Raw genomic sequence first — 24,786 nt, 5'->3', positions numbered from 1 at the left:
TTGATACTAGGAAAACTTAGAACTAAAGGCTTACTCAACAGCAATCCATAGTACGTGAACACTAACAGCACATTACTTTGCTTTTACACTGACACTTAAACTAACTTGAGTCTCCAAATCATTATCGAATTTTTTAGTGGTTTGGTAAACAGTTTCCATGTCCAGGTCACTGATACCTAAATATTTTTCTGTATTGGCATGTGGTATTTGTGTACTATTTATACTAATAGGGATATATTGACCACGTTTATTTGTGAAGTTGATACGAACGGATTTGGTTTCGTTCACTTGATAAGCAGATATTTGCAGATTTCTCACCGCTCCTTCGTAATTTTTGCCCACAGCCAGTATCTGTAAAGGTGTGGATCGGGTATAAGACTGGTTCCACATTGCCTTGCGGAACTTCTGCATTAATTTCTATAATATCGGAATAGGCCATCCTCTTAGTCATTGAACTGAGGTGGCTTTTACTTGATGAAAATCCATTTATGAGCATATATTTTCTTATGCAAGATCGTTTCAATTTTTTCTTCCTGCTAAGGCTTCCTCGATCGTGTCTGCTATTCTGTGGACCTGATCCAACCACGAGTGACTTTTTTAAAGTGTAAATCTGATAACGTTTTATTTTTTGGAAATTTTTAGAAACTCGAGTTAATAAAACCCTCCCGCCCCCCGGATCCGGCGCTCTGGCGTTAGAAAAAACCCCCTCCGCAAGATCCCGATAACGACGGTAATTCGGGGTAATTGGCGGGAATAAAGGCGGACCAAGTCCTGCCCCTTTTGTGCATTAATGGCGGTCCCATTTTGCGAGGCCCTCGTCCGTCCGGATTATTCCGGGGCCCGGAAAAAAACCCGGTCCCGTTGATCGGTCCTTCGCGCGGATGAATTTGTCACTTCGTCTGAAGAGGAGCGGCAAAAAAGCGACAAAAACGTCGGGGGTTCGCCGGACCACCATTAATTTCGGGGATTGTTGCGCGTTGCGACGCCGGATTTAATTTTGTCGGATTTTTTCGGGGGGGGGGGGGTCGAATCGAACGCGGAAAAGCCTCAAAGTGGCGCGTTTCCGGGCAAAAAAGAAACCGAAAATTGAATCGCGAGTCTCTTTGACGGTAATAAGTTTTTTTTACGATGAAAACTTTTTAAAAGGGCTTTCCGAAAGATTTGTTTGACGTTCGACGATCTGAAATTCGTTCCGCCCGAAAGATCGGACTTTGTTTCGGGAAGTTCCCGTCCCTCGACGAGACCGGAAAATCAAAAACTGCGCGATTTTTGCGTGGAGTGGCGCAATCGAACTTTGTATCCGATTGAGAAAGGACAAATCACGCGAACCCCAATTTAGGAGGAGACGTCGGCATTCGTCCCATAAAAAGATCTAGTGACAGGACAAGCATTTTATATCAAAAACTTGAATCTGTTTTTCTGGAATACGTCTTAAGTCAGATATCGCTTTAAACGACTATAGAGAATTACGCAATTTTGTGAAATGCGAGGTTAGCGCCAAGGAAATCTCAGAAATTATTAAGCTTTCTGATACAACTGTTCGTCGAATCCTGCATGATCATTTAGGTGTGCATAAGGTTAGTGCAAGATGGGTTCCTTAAAACCTTTCGGCTATTCAAAAACAACGCCGCCACTCATATTTGCAGCTACTAAAACTGTTATACATTCTTTAGAAAGTTTTCCACCGACACACTGTTCGCTTCGAAATTAAAAAATTATCTGGCGTCATTTTGTAAAAAATACCAGTTTCGTCAGCATTGAAAATATCGTCAGCAGGGTGCTAAGCTGTTTAGCAAACTTTTCTGTTTTTAGTTTTACGATAGGTCCAGAGAGTGGTACATTTTTAAGACGTTGCTGTTCGAACCACTGCAACATTGCCCGATCCAAATTTTCAAATTTTGGCTTTTTTAGTTTTTTTAATAGAACTGCCTGATTTTTTCTTTGCACTTCCAAATCCTGGATACAGTCGACGGTGTAAGTCCGTATCGATGTCCCACATCACTTTTCTATTCTCCCCGTTCGGGTTGGCTCAAGCTGGAGGACCGATATAAAGTTCAGTTAGCCACTTTTGGTTTTTACTAAGCTCCAATAAAGCCCCGTCGTACTTGTTCGGTAAACTTTGCAGAGGAAGTGATATTCATAATCGAGACATTCGTCATTTTTTAAGTTATTGCGTTCCTAGACACACTTCGGTAACTTTCCAGAGATCTTTTGGTTATAACGCAGTCATTTAATGAAATCCCTTATGCTATAACGTCCCTCCCCACAATAAAGCCCTTCGAAAACGCTTTAATATTGTTTATTAGGCCCGCCCCTAAATAGCAAAGGCGTATGGGTTTAGGATGTGCATCTATTTCTTGTATTTAAGATGTGTGAATTTTGTCGACAATTATGGTGTTGGTGCTATTGTTCTTGTGGTTACATGGAAGAGTTCAAATTGCGAATGTCGCCACCCTTGTATTGTAAAGACAGTTTATTATTATAGTTACTATTATTAAATTAATTCAATGAAATTGTTCCATAGGTCAACTTCTAGAGAAATCATGCGTGTGTGCCCCATAGAGCCGAGACAATAGGCCTTGGGAGGTTAGTTCAGCAAATGAAAATGGACTTTTCGACACTTATTGCAACAAAATCTGCATCAAACTTGCAGATATCAACTTAAAACCTGCTTTTCTGAATCATACAGTACGCTGATGTAGTTTTGGTTAGTTTAGTACTTTTTACCAAAAAAAAAATTTACATCGATCTTATTAAAACATTTCGCCATAATTTTATTTAAATATTCCGTTTATTAGTTAGTTAATGATCCGGTTTTTATTCACAAACAACCGTTTGTTTGCATCTGCCGCGAATGGGTAATTAAGATAAGCTCGCCATCACCCCTGCCGCAGGCGCCCCTCCTCCCCCCGCACCGCGAAAAATTTGGGGGAGGGGGCGAAGGGGGGACGAAAACAGTTTCGCCGTTAAGGCGGTGTTTCCGTGGCAATTCTTAATTCACATCTGCAACGTTTTGTCATATTCCGCCGAGGGCGGCGGCGACAAGGGGCGGCAGCGTCCGATGACGGACGAAAGCGGCACGTACGGCGAAAAAAAGAAGTTATAAATATTTTTCCCGATATTTACCGGTCCGATTGACTAGACGCTTGACACCTCGGAGGTTGACTTTATCAAGGGACTATCCCGGAGGTCGGTTGCCGTGGCGACGCAGGCGCTACGAAAATCTTACCCACGCGATAACTTTCGGGCCACGTCGCGACCAAACCGCACGGACGGGATTTACGACGAAATGCGTGCCGTATACTGACAAATTGTGAGAACACAAGTACTCAGTAAGGTAAACATAAAAAACAAAAATGTGGGGTTAGTAGCCAAGTTTTTTTTCCAAGTGACGTATGAATGACATATAAGAATGCATCATTTTAGTCCATTCGTTTCTGACAAATCGGCATAAATAGGAAATTTGTATATAATTTCAAAGAGTGACTGACAAATAAAAATATGTTTATATTAATAATAAATAGTCTTTATTAGCATTACATGTCAAACAAGGATGTAGTTTTGGATTTTTTAAATAGACATAACGAGAATAATTTTCTTTTTTTAAACATTTTATAGACTGATGAAAGTTTGTTCACTACAAGCAATGATTGTAATAGACAAAATACGCGATATCGGTCTTTAAATAATCCTAGAAAAATACATGAAATAAAAAGTCAGGAGTACTAATCGATTAATGTATGGTGTGGTGTCATAAAACGGCGGACCTATAGATTCGCCAGCCAACAGCCCCGATTTAACTTTAATGGATTTTTTTTATTGTGTTCACATGTGGTCACATACAGCAGCTATTAGAATAGTTAAAGAATTTTTTACTTTAGTGTGTCTTGTCATTTTTAGTGTTCAATTTGTAAATAAATATTGTTGCAGTCAGTCACTATATAAAATATCCTATGAAACAGATATATAATATACAGATCGTTCCGTTAAAAATATATATGATGCAGGCTTATAGAAAATTGATAGTGTTTTGTTTTATACGTCAATTGGGAAAAAAATTGGGGTGTGATAGTGTAGCACTGGGGATCTCCCGACCTTTTTTTGTTTAACCGCGCGTGCTCCATGTCGACGTCCATTCGTGCTGTCTGCGATGGCCACGGCACGCCGGGGGCCTTTTTAACGCTCCAGACGTTTACTGTGGCCCGTCGCTATTCGATTTTATTTATAAACGTTTATCGGGAGCTATGGCGAAAAAGAAAACGTGCAACTAGTTCACGAAGAAGCCCCGAGACTTGCGGCATGAATTTCGTCGTCACTTCAGGTGCGGGATAACTGGCGCGAATCGAACTGTGGTGGCTTCTACTTGATGAAAATCCATTTATCAAACTAAATAAGAACTGAAAGTTCAATTTTTCAGGAAATTATATATTTTTACATGACAATTGTTTCGACAACACCTTAATTAATGTGTTGTTAGTTCTGAAAGCTATTTTTAAACCACATTTTGACAAATGTTTTGAAGCTTTTTCACTAGGTTCTCCAATGTATGTAATTGTTTTAAATTGTGCGTATTCTGTATTAGATTTCGGATAAATAGAGTTTACTGTTATCTAGATTTGTTTTTTATTTATAATTTTTTTTTAGCCGTTGTTCAGTGCAATTCGTTTAATGATATTAAGTTCTTTGTTGTAATTTTCTGTCGACAGTGGCGTATTAAGAAGTCTGTGTATAAAAGAGTGGAATGCAGCCATTTTGTGTCAATTAGGGCGATTCAAACTGTTATGTATGACTGTGTCCGTGTGTGAAGGTTTATGATAAATGGAAAAATCTAATTTGTTTTGCGTTTTCGTAAAAGTTAAGTCTAAAAAATTAATATAGTTATCCTGTTCAATCTCGATAGTGAATTTTATACGATTATGTAAATTAAATTCAAAATAATTTTGGTCTAAAGATACTATTAAGCAATCTAATAAATCTTGTTTCACCATTGAATCAACCTGTTTCCGAGTTAGGGTGAAATCTACCAAAATCTATCACATCCATAGGTGGAATACTGAGAAATAAATTTTGTACATCAAAAGACAATAGTGTTGGGCTGGGTTTAATTTTGTTGATCAATTTATCACTAAATAGTGTGGAGTTTGTAATTACTTCCTTGACTTGTCTTTGATTCAACTCGATAGGATCGTGTTTGATACATTGGAAAAGTTCTGGTTTAACAAAATTGTTGGTTTTTGAAATATATTCTGGGAGATCGATAGCTATGACCCTTCCCTTTATCTGCACATGTAAATATTATGTTATTTTCAGAAGCTTTGTTTTTGATAGTTTTTACTACTGACATTTGAGAAATTTCTTTGTGTTTGTAGTTATCTGTTAATTGTAACAGTCCAATTCTCTATTAATGTACGAGTGTTGTAAGTTAAAGTCGAAACCTTTTTCCAGAAATTCAACTTCATTTTTAGGCTACAATGCGTCCATTATAGATAAAATTATAAATAAAAAACAAATCCAGACAACAGTAAACTCTATTTATCCTAAATCTAATACAGAATACGATCAACTTAAAACAATTACATACATAGCAGAACCTAGTGAATAAGTTTCAAAACATTTGTCAAAATGTGGTTTAAAAATAGCTTTCAGAACTAACAACACAATAGGAAATTTTTTAAAAAAACAATCAAACGAAATGTCCATAATCTCAAAAAGTTATATTGGATAACCAGAAAGAAAAACAATAGTCTAGATTCTAATTATGCTACACACTTAAACACAAAAAAACACATTTTTGACGACAATTTTGATATTTTACGTACAGCCACAAAAAATAGGAAATTAAATTTATTGGAAGCCATGGAGATTAACAAAATGAGACATTCAAATGTATTGCTTAACGGTCAATTATATTAGATTTAAATACCTCTCCTTTATTGAACTTATATTCTCACAGCAACTTTAATTAAGGTTTTATTGTCATTTTTCGGTATATATGGTAGCAGGTAGTTTGTAAATATTACATTTGATAAAGACACGGTGTTGTTGGAACAATTGTCATGTCAAAATATATAATTTCGTGAAAATCTGAACTTTCATTTCTTATTTATTTTGATAACTAGCGTGTTTTAAAATATCTTTGGGCAGTGTCTCGTTCTTGCTGCAATGCGCGCCGCTGAGGCGGGAATGAATTCGGTAAACATTTTCGATTGTCGACACGACATCGTTTACCATCGACGTCGCGATTTGTCGGAGTAGTCGTCGCGACGCAAACTCTGGAACGAGAAACGATGTCGATATACAAGGTAATCCCGGGGTGGAGGTCGTGGGGTGGGGGCGAACGTTTGCGTCTCTTCTTCGGAAAGCTTCTCCACAAAGCGACCGCCACCACGGCGAAGTCTAATTCGTTACTTCCGTCTCTCGTCGCGCGTCTCCTCCGGAATAGTTTCACCGAAACAATGCAACCCGAATGGCAAAGGAGCCGCGTTCGATTAAACCGTCCCCGCCGTCGCCTCACCCCTCCGCCCGTCACACAGATAACCCAATTTCGGTCCTTCGGTGCCGAACAAAAACCCACGTAATTCGCAAACCGTATAGTCCGTCTAAGGAACGCTAGTTGATTTCTCGGTCGCAATGAAATTGACCTGACGGTAGCCTCGGCCGTAAAACCACATAATTTTTAGCCACAGTTGTTCCTAATTGGGAAGAAGCGGATGTGAGAGCCTTAGTTTTAAATTTTCGGACGTCTTTAGGGCTAAAAGAAAATGCGGAAACCAGAGAAATTGTAAGCTTATTGATCTCTTAGTTGTTTGAGGCGCAAATTTCAGCACCGACCACTCAGAAGTGCGATGGATGGATGTTTTCGCCTCCACGCCACGTCCCGAAAGACGCAAATTTTGAGAATGTCTGTTCAATAGGCGCATGCGCGAGATTTAATCAATGGCCGCTGACAAGTTCGTCAATGTTTGTATGCTGCATTTTTACAGCAGTATTTTCTCAAAATATGTCGAAATCCCATTAAGTTTTAAGACAAAATAGCAATTAAGGTGTGGAAGGGGCTATTCAAAAAATTTACAAGTCCAGGGTTAATATTACGCTGAATTACAGCGCACGTATAATTAGTATAATTTTGTAAGTAATTTGGCTATAATTAGCTATTTTTCCCAGAATTTGTGCCCGTAAATCGGCGCAAACAGTTTTTATAAACTCATAGGTTTAAATGTAAATAAAATCGAATTAACGAAGTGTAAATATAACTTTGAGGTATGGTCTGTTCAAAAAGTGACCAATTGCTTTTGAAAGGGATTATCCAAGGGTTGTCATTAACATACAAAGCAACAAGATTATTACCTACTGGAATTTAAATTCAGGTAAAATTGTGGTCCGTAATAGAACATAATTTTATACCTACCTGTGTTTAATATTCTTTGGTTTGGTATACTACTTAGTTTAAGTTTATTAGTAATCATTCTTATTTCGTGTGTTGAATCGTGTGCGAATTATTCAAAATATGTGCGAATCGAGTGTATCTTAGGAGATGCTCCCACCCAAATATTGAAAACACTATTTTATTGAGACTAAGCAAGTTATAAACAATGGTTATTTGACTCTCATTGAACGTGGTGCCAGCAAGCAAGCATCTTTAGAAGAAACGGCCAAATTGACGAAAATTCCAACATGAACTGTAGGGAAAATTGTGAATAATCCCATTTCAGCGAGGAAAAAAAGAAGCGATGCTGAGATTTTCTCGAGTGTAGATGAAAGTGATCAAGATATAATACGGCGTAAAATTTACCAGTTATACGAGGAACAGAGCGTGCCTACATTAGATATCTTAATTAGGAGGCTGGAAAAAGATGAAACCGGTGTTAAATGTGGCAGAACTACCTTATGGAAGTGTATTCAACACATGGGTTTTAGATTTAAAAAAATTGACCAAAGGGCAAGTTTTAATGCAATCTTTTCGAATTCAGAAATGGCGACTGGAATATCTAGAAAAAAATAGTATTTACAGAGAACAACAAAGGCCAATTATTTACTTGGATGAAACCTGGTTCGACACTTATGATACCCCGGAAAACGGTTGGGTTGATTCAACTCATAAGTGTAAAACAAACGCGAAATCAAAAAGAGGTAAAAGAGTAAGAGTATTTTGCATGCTAGCTCTAAAGATAGTTGGATTCCAAATGGACTTTCTCTGTCTGCGAAAAATATTAAAGATTCTTCTCTGGATTATTCTGATTTATTTGAGAGTTGGTTTAAAAACAAACTAGTTCCAAACATTCCTCCTAATAGCGTAATTGTAATGAACAATGCAAGTTTTCACAGTAGACAGTTGACTAAAACCCTTTCCTCATGTGACGCAAAAGCCACAATCCAAAACTTCACGAAGATTATATCAAAAAGCAATTAATTGAGGTTCTACAATGCTTGAACCTACAAAAGGAACACAGAAACCGAAGTTTTAGTTAGAGGTATCCTGTCCGATTATGTAATGAGTTAATGTAATTTAAAAAACAATTCAATTGTCTGTGCGTTCCAACAAAGCAAGCAAAGACATCATCCGCGTATCTATACTACCATAGAAAACTTTTACTTAAGGGATGTTCTAGTATGAAATTTTTCAAATTATCCATGAAAGTCTCGGCTAACAAAAGACTAAGTGGGTTTCCCATAATCAAACCTTCCTTAGAGATGTAAATCTGTCCATTAAATTCAAAACAATTTTGGTCCAAAGATGTTATTAAGCAATCTAATAAATCTTGTTTCACCAATGGGTTAACCTGTTTCCAAGTTAGGGTGAAATCTACTAAATCGATCACACCCATAGGCGGAATACTGGGAAATAAGTTTTGTACATCAAAAGACAATAGTGTTGCTTTAACACTAATGCAGACGAACATAAAAGAGCGTTTAAAAACAATAGTCTAGATTCTAATTATGCTACACATTTAAACACAGAAAAACACATTTTTGACGACAATTTTGATATTTTACATATAGCACAAACAAACAAATGTATTGCTTAACGATCAATTAGATTTAAATACCTCTCCTTTATTGAACTTAAATTCTCACAACAACTCTAATTAAGGTTTTATGGTCATTTTTCGGTATATATAGTAGCAGGTAGCTTGTAAATATTACATATGATAAAGACACTGTACGACATTTGAAATAAATATTTCTAAAAAGGAATCGGAATCTGTAGGCACGAGTGACGGTTCCCGATGGATCCTGCGATATCGTTTTTCATCATCCCCGCCCCCGCCGACGGTAGGACAACCGGTCCGAGGTTCGGTTTTCTCGGAACAAAGAAAACAGCGGACACGACTCGGGGGCTGCGGGGCGGGGGACGGCCGTCGTGTATCGCGTTACACCACTTGAAATTCACTTATATAACGTATCGAGTTGCGGAACGCAAGATCGGGCGGCCGTTTTTTTCGCCGCCCCCCGCGGGGACGGCGATGTTTTATACCCCCGGGGCGGCAATTGCACACGCCGGATTTTATACGACCCAATAAATTTAGCGGCGGCCGCTTTATTGTACATTGTTGCCGCCGCTGCTCGGTTTCATTATCTCGTCCCCCCGCCAATCCGTATAAAAAAATACGGTCCTAATATCGCGCGCACGGATTAAGGGCGGCCGGACGCGGAAAGGGTGTCGACACCCACTGGGTCCCCAATGATTGCCCCTTTTGACTCGCGAAGAAGCCCGGGGGTGGGTGTGGGGGTGGCAAAGATTTCGCGCGAAAGCAATACCATCGATTTCCCTTTTTCCGCGGGGTTAATTTTCTCCTGCCCGATACATGTTTATACGTGTAGGTGTTGTCACATAGAGCGGGTCGTCATGGCTACGACGCGAGCGCCCAGAGCTCCGGCGGGATGCTGTCAACGGCACGCCGCCGCGTCGGCGACGCCGCCAGTGCGTCCGAAACGTCCGTCGGGTTGGCCACGACGCGTCGCGACGCCCAAGTCCTGCCGACGTCGTCCGAGACGTCGACGGTGGTGTGTATGTGTGTGGCCGTATGTCAGCCGAGGTAAGTCTATAAAACTGCAGCCGTCCCGGACTCGGACAGGCTTCCGGGCGACCCTGTCCGGAATAAAGCGCCGCTCCAACGTCGGGACCCTCTCTCGACGGGGAGTGAGTAATTACAATTTCGAACGCGGAGTTGAAATCGGGTCGTCTTTTAGCGGCGGCCTCGAACGAGGGGGGATGGAAATCGGTAATCAAGCAATTAGGATAACGCGCGGATACAATGGGGAACGATGACGACGACGCTAAGTTCAGCGGGGCGGGGTGTAGTAATTTTCATCCTGAAAAATGACAGATGATTAATTCGAAAACCTATAAATCCTCCAGTTTTCAATAGGGCCTTAAAAAAAGCGCCACTAGCGTATTTTGAGGGTCCTCCCGAAAGGAGAGACGGATTAGGGGGAGGTTCCACCCTCCCGGCGGCCCTAATTGAGCGTTAAACGAGTTTTGACGGTATCCCATCTACATCTGTTGGTACACACACGCGACAAGGTTTAATCTGCAAGCTCCGCCTTCCCCCGATGTCGACCCGATCGCTACGCGACGGTACTCTACCCAAAATGGCGTACGTTCGTTAGTTGTCAGCACCTCAGATGTCAAAACTCATTGTCTGTCACCCAGGGAGTAGCATTCGTTCATAATAATATTTATTTTCCAACTACAAAATTGTACAGGAATAGTCAAAATACATGATAGGTACAATAGACATAGATATATAAAAAAAATAGTAACTAAAAAAAAAACGTTTTTTAAATAGACAAGGTTTTGTCTCGTAACTCCAATGGCAGATTCTTGAACACTTAAATAATCAGGCGATCTCGAAGTCATCGACAGCCTACATTAGGGAACATGCAGGTCATCGCTCTGTCATGTATTGTTAGAATATACGTCACCAACTAACTTAACATTCGATAAAAACCAATAGACTCGCAAGATGAAAACTAAAGCGACTGTTGCATAGTTAAAATCTCACAAAGTTTTATAAAAAGATAATTTAGAGTTGAAATAAGAGTATCTCGATGAGACCTCCAATTGAAACATTCACGTAAACTCAATCCTAGAAACCTTACAGTATATCTACTTGTGATAGTGTCATTGCCTAAACAGATATTAAAATTATCACATTGTTTCGATATAGATTCATTTTTCTAAACCATCTCATCAATCTGTCGAGTACGCCACATCACGATTAAAACTGAACCTTGAGGGACACCCATCGCTATGCGTTGACCTTTTGAATTTACAGTCATCTACAAAATTAATTAGTCTCTCTAAGAAAGCATACTCAAACTCTTTAGAAGAACTATTTGAAATTGTTATCTTACGATAGTTTTCTCGCAATTGTCCTAACCGAAAAATGTTATCTCTAAATGCTTTAATTCGGGAGATAGAACGGAGAGAAAAGAAAGGTAATGTGAGACGTCGATACGGACTTACACACACAGGACTTATTACCGAGACAGAATGCGAACCGGACCTGAAGGATGATCGGCCACTACATTTAGAAGTGAGGAGTTGCAAGATTTTATGGTGATAGATCAGGATTTGCCTACAACCGCAGAGGAAGCCGTATTACCACAAGCAAGAACGGGTGAGGAAGAAGACCACCACCAACCATTCAACAAAGTACGAGATGCGTATTGGCATACTAAAAAATTCAAACGAAAATGAACGATTATTTGAAACATTAAATGTAGTTCTTAAATATTTATACAAAATGTTCCTAAGTAGATGTTAAAGTATGTATATAAAATATTGGTATTTTTTAAGTGCGTATACAACACAAAAAAAGCAGTCCCTTCAATTTCGCTATATAGAGTTTCCACTGTACATCGATCGAACTTTTTTTTTTTTTGAATCGGTAACATACTCAAAGCGAGGGCGCTTAAGTTCCTCATCTGCCGCCCATTCTGGAGACCGTTTCCGTTGCGACGGTATTACTTACGATCCTGCGGATCCTGGCGTCTGCAGATAACAGACTTACGCCCGTTAACTACGATCGTCTGGAGGTTTGGACCGAAACGACTTCCAATAACGGAAGAAATCCTGGCGACTACAGCGGTAATACCGCAAAACCTCTTTTTTTACCGCCGCCCCCTATCAATTTATTGTCGCGGCTCTGGCAGGCGTAAAGGAAAGATTTTCCACGCGGGTCTCTCGGGCTGACACTGCGGATGAGGTTCGCGCTCCGCTGGAAATTCAATCCGCGGAAAAATAACACGGATCGGTTCTTAAGAGGGAACGGGGGGCGGGGGGCTCTAACGAGGATGTTTTCAGCGAGCCTCTGGGGTTTTATCTGCGTTTTAGCGTCGCCGGTTGAAATTCGCAAACCCGTGGGTGTCGGTATTTCGATGCAAAATAAGTTCAAGCTAGAGGGGGAGGGGGGATCTCGAGGCGATGACCCCTATTTATCCGGAGGTAGGGTCAAGCGGACCCTTATATCCGGCTGGTGGAAATCGGGAAATATTGCGTTTTTTCCCGTCCAATATCGTCGGTTTCGCGGCCTAAGCCCAGTTTTCGAAACACGCGTCCTTACGAGGCCAAGAAAAAATTTAATATCCTGGATGGGTTAGACGGAGCACCGTCTGCCGAAAGACGGAGCTGGGATACAATAAAGATTACGGGATATATATGCTCTTAGACGGATCTACGTAGGTAATGATCGCTTTTCCTAGAATACGAGCAAATTATTTTCTTTTTCATTTATTTTTATTTAGTTATTTATTTTATAATGAATAAAATTTACAACGTCTATCGACTCCATTAAAGCCATTATTTCCAACTTTTAAGTCAAAGATGACCCTCCATATTACCGCGCCATACGTTACACATATTATTGCTGTTTTCCTGGTGTTTGGAAGTTTGTTTTGATCACACCACTGGCAAAAAATAACAATCCCAGTCAGTTCTCAGACCTTCGGCCAATCAGTATTCTCCCAACCTTATCTAAAGTTTTGGAGAAAGTAATAAATGTATAAATCTATTATTACGTTAATTCCAATCACATTGTCACTAACAGTCAATATGGATTTCGTAAGGGTTTTAGTACTATTAGTCTACTTTTACACATCAACGATCACATTATTAGTTATTGCGACTGCACTTATATCTTTAACTTACTCTAAAGCCTTTGATCGGCTTGACCATAAACTTATGTACGCCTACGGCTTCGACTCCATTTTTTCAAAACTACTTAGCTAACAGATATCCGAGAGCTATTCTTGACAATGTAAATTCTGAACTTCTCCCTGTTTCGTCTGGTGTACCGCAAGATTCTGTTCTTGAAACTATATTATTCTTATCAAACTCTTGACTGGAACCTTCGGCACTGCACTAACACGCAATAACGCATTTTACCACAAACCGAAACTCAATTTTATGACACTATAGTCCGGGATATCATCCGTTCGCTCGTTGAACTCGGACTGGAATCCTGCAGACGTTTCGCCAAAATCTCACTTGGCATCTTCAATGCTCGCGCTCCGAAAACACTTCGAGCACTGGTGTTCGAAGTGTTTTCAATGTATGTATGTAAATGAAACATAAATAACAAATGTTAATACTGTTCAAATTGGTGATCTGCAACATCAATACAATTCTGAGTACGAGTCACCACTGATTCTGTACATCGTATCAAAACGTCCAATGAGATTTCTCTACACACTACTTGAATCTCATTCCAAAGAATGTCTAGGTTACGTGGTTTACGTTTGTACCCCTCATCTTTTACTGTGCCCCACCAGAAGAAATCCAGAGGTGTAAGGTCTGGAGAGCGTGCTGGAAACTCGATTGGCCCCCTGCGTCCTATCCACCGGCCCGACAAATTTTGATCCAGGTAAGCTCGTACGTCCCTGTGATAGTGCGGCGGAGCACCATCTTGTTGAAAATAAAAATCATCATTACCGTATAATGCACGAATGGCAGGAAATATGCAATCAGCAAGCATTGTTAGGTAATTAATACCAGTTGCAGTGCCTTCAAGTCGAAAAGGTCCAATGAGTCCCCTTGAAGACAAACCGCACCACACATTTACACCAGGAAAATTTACAGCTTTTTCATTTGTAATGTGAAGATTTTCTTCACCCCAGTAAACACAATTGTGCCTGTTGACAGTTCCATTAAGTTTGAATTGGGCTTCATTCGACCAAATGATGCTACTCATAAATCGCGGTTCACGTATCACCTTCACACATTGCAACCTTCGATCTGGATCGTCGTCATTTAGCTGTTGCACCAGCCTTGGAATGTAAACACGATACTTGCCTCTCTTCAGAATGCGTAGCACGCTGCTAGCACTTACGTCACTTTCACGTGCCCCTTGCCTTGAAGATTTGTTAGGAGAGCGTTGAAACAGTTCCAAGACTGCCGTTGATGACTCATCACTTGTAGCTGTTCGAGGCCGACCTGAATGACCTTTATGCACATCACACACTGTTTCATGAACTTCGAATTTGTCTCGTATGCGTGTAATTGTTAATCTTATCTTGAAGGTGGTTCTGTATCATACTCCCTTCTCCACTGTCTTTGAACTTCATTTACATTCTCAAACTTCCAGTTCCACTTAATAACCTGCTTACGTTCTTCAAAACTCAAACGTACGTTCCCCATGTTGATATTACAAATTCCAACTGATAATATAACATAGAGGGACGATTATGCTGGCACCTGGCGAAGAAATATAACATTAGCCTTGTAGAGCGGGAAAACTGCAATAATTTAAAGTGTGAATACATTTTTTTTGAAGCACCCTATATATATATATATATATATATATATATATATATATATATATATATATATATATATATATATATATATATATATATATATATATATATATATATATATATATATTCTCACGTATTGATTCACGGATGGAAAAATATGATGACACTATATTCCGGGATATCATCCGTTCGCTCGTTGAACTCCGACTGGAATCCTGCATCCGACTGGAATCCTGCAAATCCTGCATCCGACTGGAATCCTGCAGACGTTTCGCCAAAATCTCACTTGGCATCTTCAATGCTCGCGCTCCGAAAACACTTCGAACACTGAAGTGTTTTCGGAGCGCGAGCATTGAAGATGCCAAGTGAGATTTTGGCGAAACGTCTGCAGGATTCCAGTCGGATGCAGGATTTGCAGGATTCCAGTCGGATGCAGGATTCCAGTCGGAGTTCAACGAGCGAACGGATGATATCCCGGAATATAGTGTCATCATATATATATATATATATATATATATATATATATATATATATATATATATATATATATATATATATATATATATATATATATATATATATATATATATATATATATATATATATATATGCACGTCGGGAAGTGGGAGAGGGAATTACGCACTCTTCACGCAACCAATCAGCGCGTATAATGGGCAAAATGGAATTGGAACTCTGTCCTTGTTCAGTGCCTTATTCCCTCTCGTTAACAATTTCTAAGCTTTCGTAGACAATTTTCCATACAGTTGATGTTGGAATTTTCGTCAATGTGGCCGTTCCTTCTAAAGATGCTTGCTTGCTGGCACCACGTTCAATGAGAGTCAAATAAACATTGTTTATAACTTCCTTAGTCTCAATAGAATAGTGTTTCCAACATTTGGGCGGGAGCATCTCCTGAGATACACTAGACTCGCACATATTTTGCATAATTCTATTCACACGATTCAACACACGCTGTATTACACACGAAATAAGAATGATTACTAATAAACCTAAACTAAGTAGTATACCACACCAAAGAATATTAAACACAGGTAGATATAAAATTATTTTCTATTACGAACCACAATTTTACCTGAATTTAAATTCTGAAGCTCTAGGTAATAATCTTGTTGCATTGTATGATAATCACCACCCTTGGATAATCCCATTCAAAAGCAATTGGTCACTTTCTTATACCTATGAACAGACCATACATTATATTCGCACACACACAAATGTGGGAGGAAAATGAAATGTTAAACCGGGACTACTTAGCATAATCAGCTAATTTAACTATTTAATGCCCAGGTTTTCGAATGCTCCGTAAAAATTTAATACATTCGTGGAGGAGGATTTTGTTTTCTATTAACGATACACCCGGGAGACATATAATAAAAAAAATTAAAAATACAATCAAGCAAAGCAAACATGGTTACCGAAATCCCGTCCGAACTACGCCAAAACAATATCGGCTATTGGGGGAAAACAATGCGGGCCAATCTGACACGGACCCGTTATTTGTAAACACGTAGTCAGGGGGCAGAGATCGACGTACAGAGAGTGTAATGATAGCGGACAGCGTCACCTAGGCTCGCAATTAGGGACACAAGAGGGTGATTTGTTGTCGTGCGCCCCAGAACTCAATGGGGCTCCGGATTATTCGGCTTTTGATATGCTAATTATCGCGGTCGGACTATCGACAAATGAACGTCGTCCGTAATTTGCCCATTCGACCTCGCCTGATTAGGTATGTATACCGACCCGTCCCCCTGTCACCGCCGCCCGCCGCCGGTACGTACGTCACTGGCCGATTTCAATCGAGCCACGAGAAGCCGAAGATTCAAAAACACGGCTAGAGGAGGGGGCGGGACGCGAAACGCGAATTTTTCCCGTGAAAAGGGCGCTTTGTCGCGGGAAAATTGGTTTTTATCGCGGGCTCGTGGTAATTTCTAGCAAAAGGTGAACTCCGATTCGATCCCCCGCGGGGCTCGTGTCGCCAAACGCTTTCCGTAATAAATAACGAGCGGCGAGCGGGGGAGAGAACGAGGCGTCCCGGAAAATCCAAATTACGGAACGATCAAAGAGAACGCCCGGAAAAAATTGTATTCTTTTGTTTTTGCCGGTTCTTTTCGAGACGAAAAAAATGTTCCGTAATTGGGATGGGGGGAGAGGATACGCACGGTGGCGGGATGGACAAAGGGGTCGTCAATTTTACGCCCGTCCCGTATACGCTATATGGAACCTCCGCGTCTCGTTTAACGTCGGACTATTTCATAACTCGGTGGTCTACGATGTCCATTTTGTTATGTAACGTGGAAAACTGTTTAGTTGCATCGAGCTCGGTAATCGACGATGTTCCTTTTCTCAAAATTTGGTGAAATGGTGAAATGGCGACCGTGCGGGGTGTAAAATTTACACCGTGTGCCAAATAAAACGATCCGGTTTAGTATTTGGAAACCCATAGGTTCAATTAACAAAATCTCAAGATTCTCAGTTGGAACATCCTATATTTTTATTCAGATAATAATTCTATGACAAAAATTAAGGTGAGTTTGTAATTTATGTTATATTTAAATTATCCTTACTTTTTAAGATAACACCCGTATAAATTCTTGTTGCATTTAAAGCTGCCCACATTAGGTCACTTGTTGGCAATATTCGATATTTTAATTTAATACTCCAGATATAAATACAGATTTCATAAAACTTGGGAATCCATATTTTTAAAAAAATTCGGTCTATAAAGTTTAGTTAAAAATGTTCTTCTTAAAATGCTCGTTTCATCTGGTATCAAAACAGCAAAGAAATGTCAAAATATTTAAAAATGTAGGCTATGACATCTTTTGTCGAATTAAGGTATAAACAAACTTTGACATTTCTGTTTGCTTTTGTTGTTTCTCGTGTTTCTATTTTAAAAGTTCATAGTTATTAAGTTTTTTGTTAGTATGTGTTTTATTTGTACTTTAGGGTAAGTTATAGTTTTTGGTTAACCTATAGACTTTAATTATTTATTTTTGTTATTAGGTACTTTTTAAATTTTTATTATTAGGATTTTTTCAAAATTTCCACATATTAATGGGCACCCCGTATAATAATATAATAAGTTTATTCGTATATCTGGAGAATTATATCTTCAGAACAAGTGGTATCATGCTTTGCTATTTAAAAAATACCTAATATTGCCAAGAAGTGTGGGCAGCTTTAAATTCAACAAGAATTTATACGGGTATTATCTTAAACCTCGAATATCTCAGAACGTAAGGAAAATTTAAATACAAACTTACGTTATTTTTTGTCCTAAAATTGATATCTGAATAAAAATATAGTGTGTTCCATATGAAAACCTTTAGATTGATTAAATTCGCCAAAACGGCACCACCTATTTGGGACACTCTGTATAAGCTGAGGCGCATCTGTCAAACTGATTGAGTGGTGCATCGTCTCTTTAGTATGTGGTTAAATTTTCGTATCTGTATCAATAGCGTGACAATATAGTTTTATATGGGGCAATGAAAATATGAAACAAAACACAAAACCTCAATTTCTGCCTAAATTATGCCAAAAAATGTCGAAATAACAATATCTCCTATAAGTTTTCAGATTGTATAGTGCATCGTTTTATTTGGCACACGGTGTAAAGTTTTGTAGGGAGAACATCAGTCCCCTGGGGAGACATTCCCACGAACGAACGAGAAAGGTCCGTTATTCCCGGACTCAGAGCTGATTAAACTGAGAAAATAAAAAGCTTCGGGTGCCCCAACGTTGTAAAAGTACAACTGACGATTACATATAAGTAACCGTTCAATCAAAACATCATCCCATTTTAATTGCAATTCCAGCTACAATGTAACGAACCGCAATCTGGACACGAGCTTTATGAATTAACGCGATGTTTTAGTGCGACGCGAATGGGTAAACCGCCCCCCGCGGCGTTCGATAGCCGCCCCCGGAAACGTTCGGGATCGCGGACGATAAAACTTGTATCAAAATGTAACCCGGCAATAACTCTGCGCCATTTAAAGCGGGATTGGAAGTCGTTGTGTGAAAACTGAAACTGTCGCCCCCGATTCAGCACGTACGGGTTTAAACGACCGCCGCCCCCGGCCGCCTCCCGCCGTTCAAATAAAAGCGGATCGGGCTCTCGTAAACGCGTCGCCCTTTCAAAACCCCCCGGCCCGATATTATGATTTAGTTTGCCGTGTGTTTCGCACCAGCTTCGCGGTTAGGTCCTTTGTTTTTTTTTTTGATCCCGCCTTCCGGCGATTTTACAAACGCAATAAAATAAACGGGGGCGAGAAAAACCGGCCGCCTTTTGATGGCCGCCCATTTGTCCGGGACGATTTCGACGTCATTCCGGAAGATGATACGCATCTTTTTTGTTTAACGTGCCTCATAAAAATCGGTAAAACATTGCAAAATGTCCGAACGTAGAGGGAATTTCTTTCGTACCAAAGTGCGCATCGTAGACCGCGAAATTATGAAAAATCGGACCTTGCGCTTCCGCGATCCGGGGTTGTTGGGGGCGGTTATCGAACGCGGCGGAAGGGCGGCTTCGCTTGCAGCCCTCGCCATCCTAAAACATCACATTAATTCATAAACGGATGATTACCCATCGGGGTCGTGTCGGCCCCCGACCGCGCGGGGGCGGTTCGAAGCCGGGTTGAAATTTCCATACCCGCCGGTAACTCTATTACCTTAATTGTAATAACATAAACACCTGTAGAAATAACAGACCCTACACGTACCGGATTATTGTGTTAATCTCTTCGGCGGCGGCGGCGGCTGCAAAAACGACGAAAATTAAGCGGGGTGGGGATTATTTTATGTGGGAAAACCTCAACGAACCCCTTTGTCGGCGCGTATCAGCAAAACTCCGCGAAAAGGGTGGCTATCGTAAGCCCTGAGGTTATGAAACGGGAGAAACGGGCTCTTGGTTTTGATATTAACGATAGGTGTGTTGTTGTTCCCCGAGTATACGACGACGCGGAGAGACACGAAACGACCTCCCAAATTATTGTTCTCGCCTCCGATCGAGTTACTTTCGTCCCCCCCCAACATCAACTTTGTTATTTTAAATGTTACACCCTGTATATTTCCGCATTTTGCCCGTTTTTTTTTTTTTTTGAAAATTTAAATTAGAAAATTGGAATATTTAAAAAACAGAAAATGTATATAAGGAACACTCAGTAAAGCAGCGAGCAGGTCGTAACGGATTGGTGCCTTAACGAAGAAAAATTATTTGAGTTCAATTTAAAATACGCAAGTAACAGAAATAAATGCCAGAGGTACCGAATTGCGGCATGCTCTGAACAAAATGGAGGAACGAGAAAAAAACTTACCGTTGTCGGGCTGAATATCCCCTTACGGGAGGTTGTAGTGCCAAAAGGAAAGGTAAAGCAAACCCCCCAAAACGCAAGATAAGGCACAACGAGCAAATTAAAAGCTGCAAGCAGGTTCCAAATCCCTAAAATAGGTAAAGCTTCCAGAAAATTACGAATCTGTTGCTTGCAGAACCTCGACCAACGGAAAAGTGAAACCGGAAAAACGCGCGATTTGCGTAGTTAGACCAAAGAACAAAATAGATAACGTTGGGCTCTTCTAACGAATCGACGTGGCTAATAGAGGCTGTATGCAACTGGAAAATTTTATAATAAATTGATGTATCTGGGTAGCAATCGTCGAGATTTTCTACATATTATTTCCAGAAAGCTAGTAGGTACTGGAAATTTTCTCTTTTCTCTTTCCCTCCTCAACCCTACAGGTAACCAAAGTATCCTGTAGGGTGGTACCATCGATCGCTGAATAGTTGCGCGCCTTGCCGTGTGATTCGAATGTAATTATTAGTTTAAAGAAAAGGAATGCAAAGAAACATTAAATTATTAAGATTGACTTAGTAAGCAATTTTGATTTTAACTGCTAGTGAAGCTTCAAGAGTAATGACTGACTGACAAAAGCAAAACAATAATAACGTGAGAGGAGTCTTTTCGATATCCTGCCGCTATACCATTACATATTTATACATCGGAACAGAGAGGAAAGGGATAACATTCGCAAGGTAAAATCACTAGCAAAAATCAGTATCTGTAAGTAACGATTAATTTATCTTCCCAGAGAGAAAGAAGAAAGCAATCAAAAACATAAAGTAAGATTAATTTAAAGGAAAGTACCGAACACACTAGAATGGAATTAGCACGATGTGCGTGATTTAACTAATAAAACCCAAATGCACAGGTAATTCTCTACTTTACTGGAAATATGACCTAAGGTCGAAACTCGAACGTAGCAATCCTTGGTTGAAATAAAGGTTACTTTCTTAAGAAATTCTTATTCGAATTTTGCATAGTTACGCAGAAATTGAGGTTATGTGTTTTTCTTTTTCATATTTTGATTGGTTCATATATCAAAAATTGACCACAGACCAAGGAAATGATGCAGTTTGACATATGCGCCCCGGCTTGTACAGGGTGTCCCAAATAGGCGGTGCGGTTTTGGCGATTTCAATTCGCAAAATCCTACGATTTTCAAGCCCGTCCGTCAAGGGACGAGTTTAATTTTAATTGCGGTCTGTGTAAAAGGGAGGGTGCGTCACGACGACGCAGAGAGACACGAAACGACCTCCGAAATAATTGTTTTCGCCTCCGATAGGGGAAGCCGCCCGACAATCGAGTTACTTTCGTTCAGGTGTTTGCCGAGGTCCTAATGAAATTTGGAGCTTCCGCGATTCGATGAAGTGGTCGTTTTTCGACGCAGACAATCGAGGGAAGCGCGACGAAATTCGACTGTCGACGTTTCCGTAATTATTCCGACCGGCTGTGATCGAACGGCGACGTTTGAAAACTAGAAGCGACGTATGTTTGCGGACGTGTCGAGCCGGAGCGGAAGTTGAGAGATCCGGGCGGCGGGAACATACCGATCGTTGTTATGGCAGATGCTTTAGATTTTCGCCGCTTCAATCGAATTGATGTTTTCATTGTCTTTAATGAACTCAAAAATATTATGTCGATGTACAATAACATTTTTTTTTAATATACAGATATCAGCAAGTAGCCACGTCAAACCCTAGGACAAAAAACTATCGAAAAAAGTCTAAAATCTAGGTATTAAGTAATCAATAAGGAAGTCCCCTAATTAAAATAAAACTGAGATGAGTGTAGAAAACAAACAAGATAGTATAAATAATTCAAAACAAACATGATACGCATCTTTTTTGTTTAACGTGCCTCATAAAAATCGGTAAGACATTGTAAAATGTCCGAACGTAGAGGGAATTTCTTTCGTATGGCATCGTAGACCGCGTAATTAAAAAAATTGGACGTTTCGCTTCCGCGGTCCGGGGTTGCTGGGGCCACGTGAAACCCTATTACGAAAAAACTATCTTAAAAAATTCTAAAACTTGGCTATAAGTCAACTCAACCCTTTTTATCCAAGTAAACAATTGGCCTTTTTTGTTCTCTGTAAATCCTTTTTTTTTTCTAGATATTCCTGTCGCGATATCCGAATTGTAAAAGATTCCATTAAAACTTGCCTTTTGGCAATTTTTTTAAATCTAAAACTCATGTGTTGAATACACTTCCATAAGGTAGTTCTGCCGCATTTAACACCGGTTTGATCTTTTTCAAGCTCCCTAATTAAGATATCTAATGAAGGCACGCTTTGTTCCTCGTATAACACTCGAGAAAATGTCAGCATCGCTTCTTTTTTTCCTGGCTGAAACGGGATTATTCACAATTGTTTATACAGTTGATGCTGGAATTTTCGTCGATGTGGCCGTTTCTTCTAAAGATGCTTGCTTGCTGGCACCACGTTCAATGAGAGTCAAATAAACATTGTTTATAACTTCCTTAGTCTCAATAGAGTAGTGTTTTCTACATTTGGGCGGGAGCATCTCCTGAAATACACTAAACTCGCACATATTTTGCATAATTCTCACACGATTCAACACACGCAAGAATGATTACTAATAAACTTAAACTAAGCAGTATACCAAACCAAAGAATATTGAATACAGATATGTATAAAATTATTTTCTATTACGGACCACAATTTTACCTGAATTTAAATTCCGAAACTTTAGGTAATAATCTTGTTAATGACCACCCTTGGATAATCCCATTCAAAAGCAATTGGTCACTTTCTTATATCTATGAGCAGACCATACACCTCGAACCGTCTGATTATTTTAAATAAAATTAATCCAGTTTAGCGAGGTTTCCACAACTCTGCGGGCTACGATGCGCACGAACGATCCCCGTCGCATTCCCGAAAGCTTTCCACTTACCGAAAAACCCGACGGGTCGTAAAGGGGAAACGAAACATTGTCTTTTCTTCGGACGCGGCGGGGCTCTCACCGAATTAAACCGAAAAAGGGGGCGGCGCGGGACCTCAAAGTGGTTTTTCGGAAACGGGTTTTTATTAGTCGTGTCCGCATCCCCTGCGGGTAGTCTGTTCAAAGTACATAACGGTGGAGCCCGTAAATTGGCTCGCACCCAATAAGCCAGTAAATTATCGGCACATGTGCCCTATCGACTATAACGCGACCACGAAGCGCCCGCCGCCCTCGCGGGGGCGGTTATCATCGAGGGTTGTTTGTCGAGGACGCTTAAATTACCTTTGATGTCCCGATTTAAAATCGACGTCGATAAATCCGGGATTCCGGGGGGTGGGGGACGAAAAAAGCCGGCCGGTGCGGGAGATCGGACCCATCCATCTTAGTCGTTGTCCGTGTTTGGAGAGGAGGGGGAGGGGCGACTCCCTCTCGCTAATTTATCTTTCGGGCTCCGCCACGTCGGGGGATGATAATCGGTTGCCTGGCCGTTCCCGAGATTTCTATTACTGTTTTAATGGATTTTATGGACGTTTAGGTCTCGATAAGAGGTCGGCCGAATGGAAATTTGTTGGGATCCGGGCTGTTTCCGGGTCGATCGGTTCATAACTTTGCGCGTCGACTTTCGCGTAAACTTTTTCGACGCCGGGCAGAGGGGGGAACAACCGGAAAGGGGTCTTCTGGCGCACACGTCGCTAACAGATCATCGAAAATGAATTGGGAATTTCATACTTCACCCGGTTTGTGTAAGGGGAGATTTTTGACGAATTCGTCCATAGTTTGACCACCTAACACATGTATTGTATGTTACCATGAGTGGCGGGATCACTAAATTCTTGAAAAATTGTATTTGCTATAAAATAAAATCCACATAAACAAAATAGTAAAAAACAAAATAAAATAAAATAAAACACAATGAAACGGAGGGATAGAGACCCAACCCTAGTATGACAAACATTGGTTTTCCAAAATATTAATATTAATATAGGAGTCGACACGACAGTTATACAATGCTATTTAGAAGTCAGACAACGGAAAAGCTTTACTGAGTTTTTTAATTATTTCTTAAAAGCACTCAAATTGGTCCGAAAAACGATTTGCTAGTGCGGCAGATCTAGTATGAAAACAACTCGGCCCATGATATGATGTAATTCTACTTTTTGAGCATTAAAAACGTTGATTTATTGAGTCATCCATCATATAGTCCTGATTTAGCACCTAATGACTTCTTTTTATTCCCATACATTAAGAATAAATTACGTGGGCAACGATTTTTGACACCAGAAGAAGCGATTGATGCATGTTTTGGTGCCCGACTCGATGTGGGAAAAGTGCTTTGATGATTGGTTTTATCGAATGCAAAAGTGTATTGATCATCAGTGTGAATATGTTGAGAAGCAATAAAGTGCTATTCGTTTGTAGCTTATGGTTTTTTATTATAAATCCCGTGATATAAAAAGTAGCACTTTTTCTATGGCCTGTATGTGCACGTTATCCGAACACACATACACGCACGCACACACACACACACACACACACAGGAGCAAAAATCCAGGTGAGGACGCGCGAGGGAGCAGAACAGTAATCTGAGAGACGAATACTCTGAAAGTTCACTGTACAACGCCTAATAAAGCCCAAAATCTGAAATGATTTAGACACAATAAATGAAGTATGGTGTGTGTAAGTCAATTTAATATCGAGTA

At 40.1% G+C, this 24,786-nt stretch overlaps 1 protein-coding gene across 1 annotated transcript in view; it reads left to right on the top strand.

Annotated features, from left to right (window-relative positions):
• Positions 1-12,068, top strand: part of LOC132707634 (uncharacterized) — a 71,818-nt gene extending 59,750 nt beyond the window's left edge. The window contains exons 3-4 of the mRNA XM_060679549.1: positions 9,823-10,037; positions 10,192-12,068. Coding sequence (XP_060535532.1) covers positions 9,823-10,037; positions 10,192-10,270 — 294 coding nt within the window. The 3' untranslated portion in view covers positions 10,271-12,068. The remainder of the gene's footprint in view (positions 1-9,822; positions 10,038-10,191) is intronic.
• The last annotated feature ends 12,718 nt before the right edge of the window (positions 12,069-24,786 follow it).

This window comes from Cylas formicarius, unplaced genomic scaffold (genome assembly GCF_029955315.1).
Source record: "Cylas formicarius isolate icCylForm1 unplaced genomic scaffold, icCylForm1.1 PGA_scaffold_9__14_contigs__length_23061073, whole genome shotgun sequence".
In the NCBI taxonomy this organism is placed as follows: Eukaryota; Metazoa; Arthropoda; class Insecta; order Coleoptera; family Brentidae; genus Cylas; species Cylas formicarius.
Note: the sequence above shows the minus strand (reverse complement) of the source record. Positions and strands in the feature narration are given on the sequence as shown.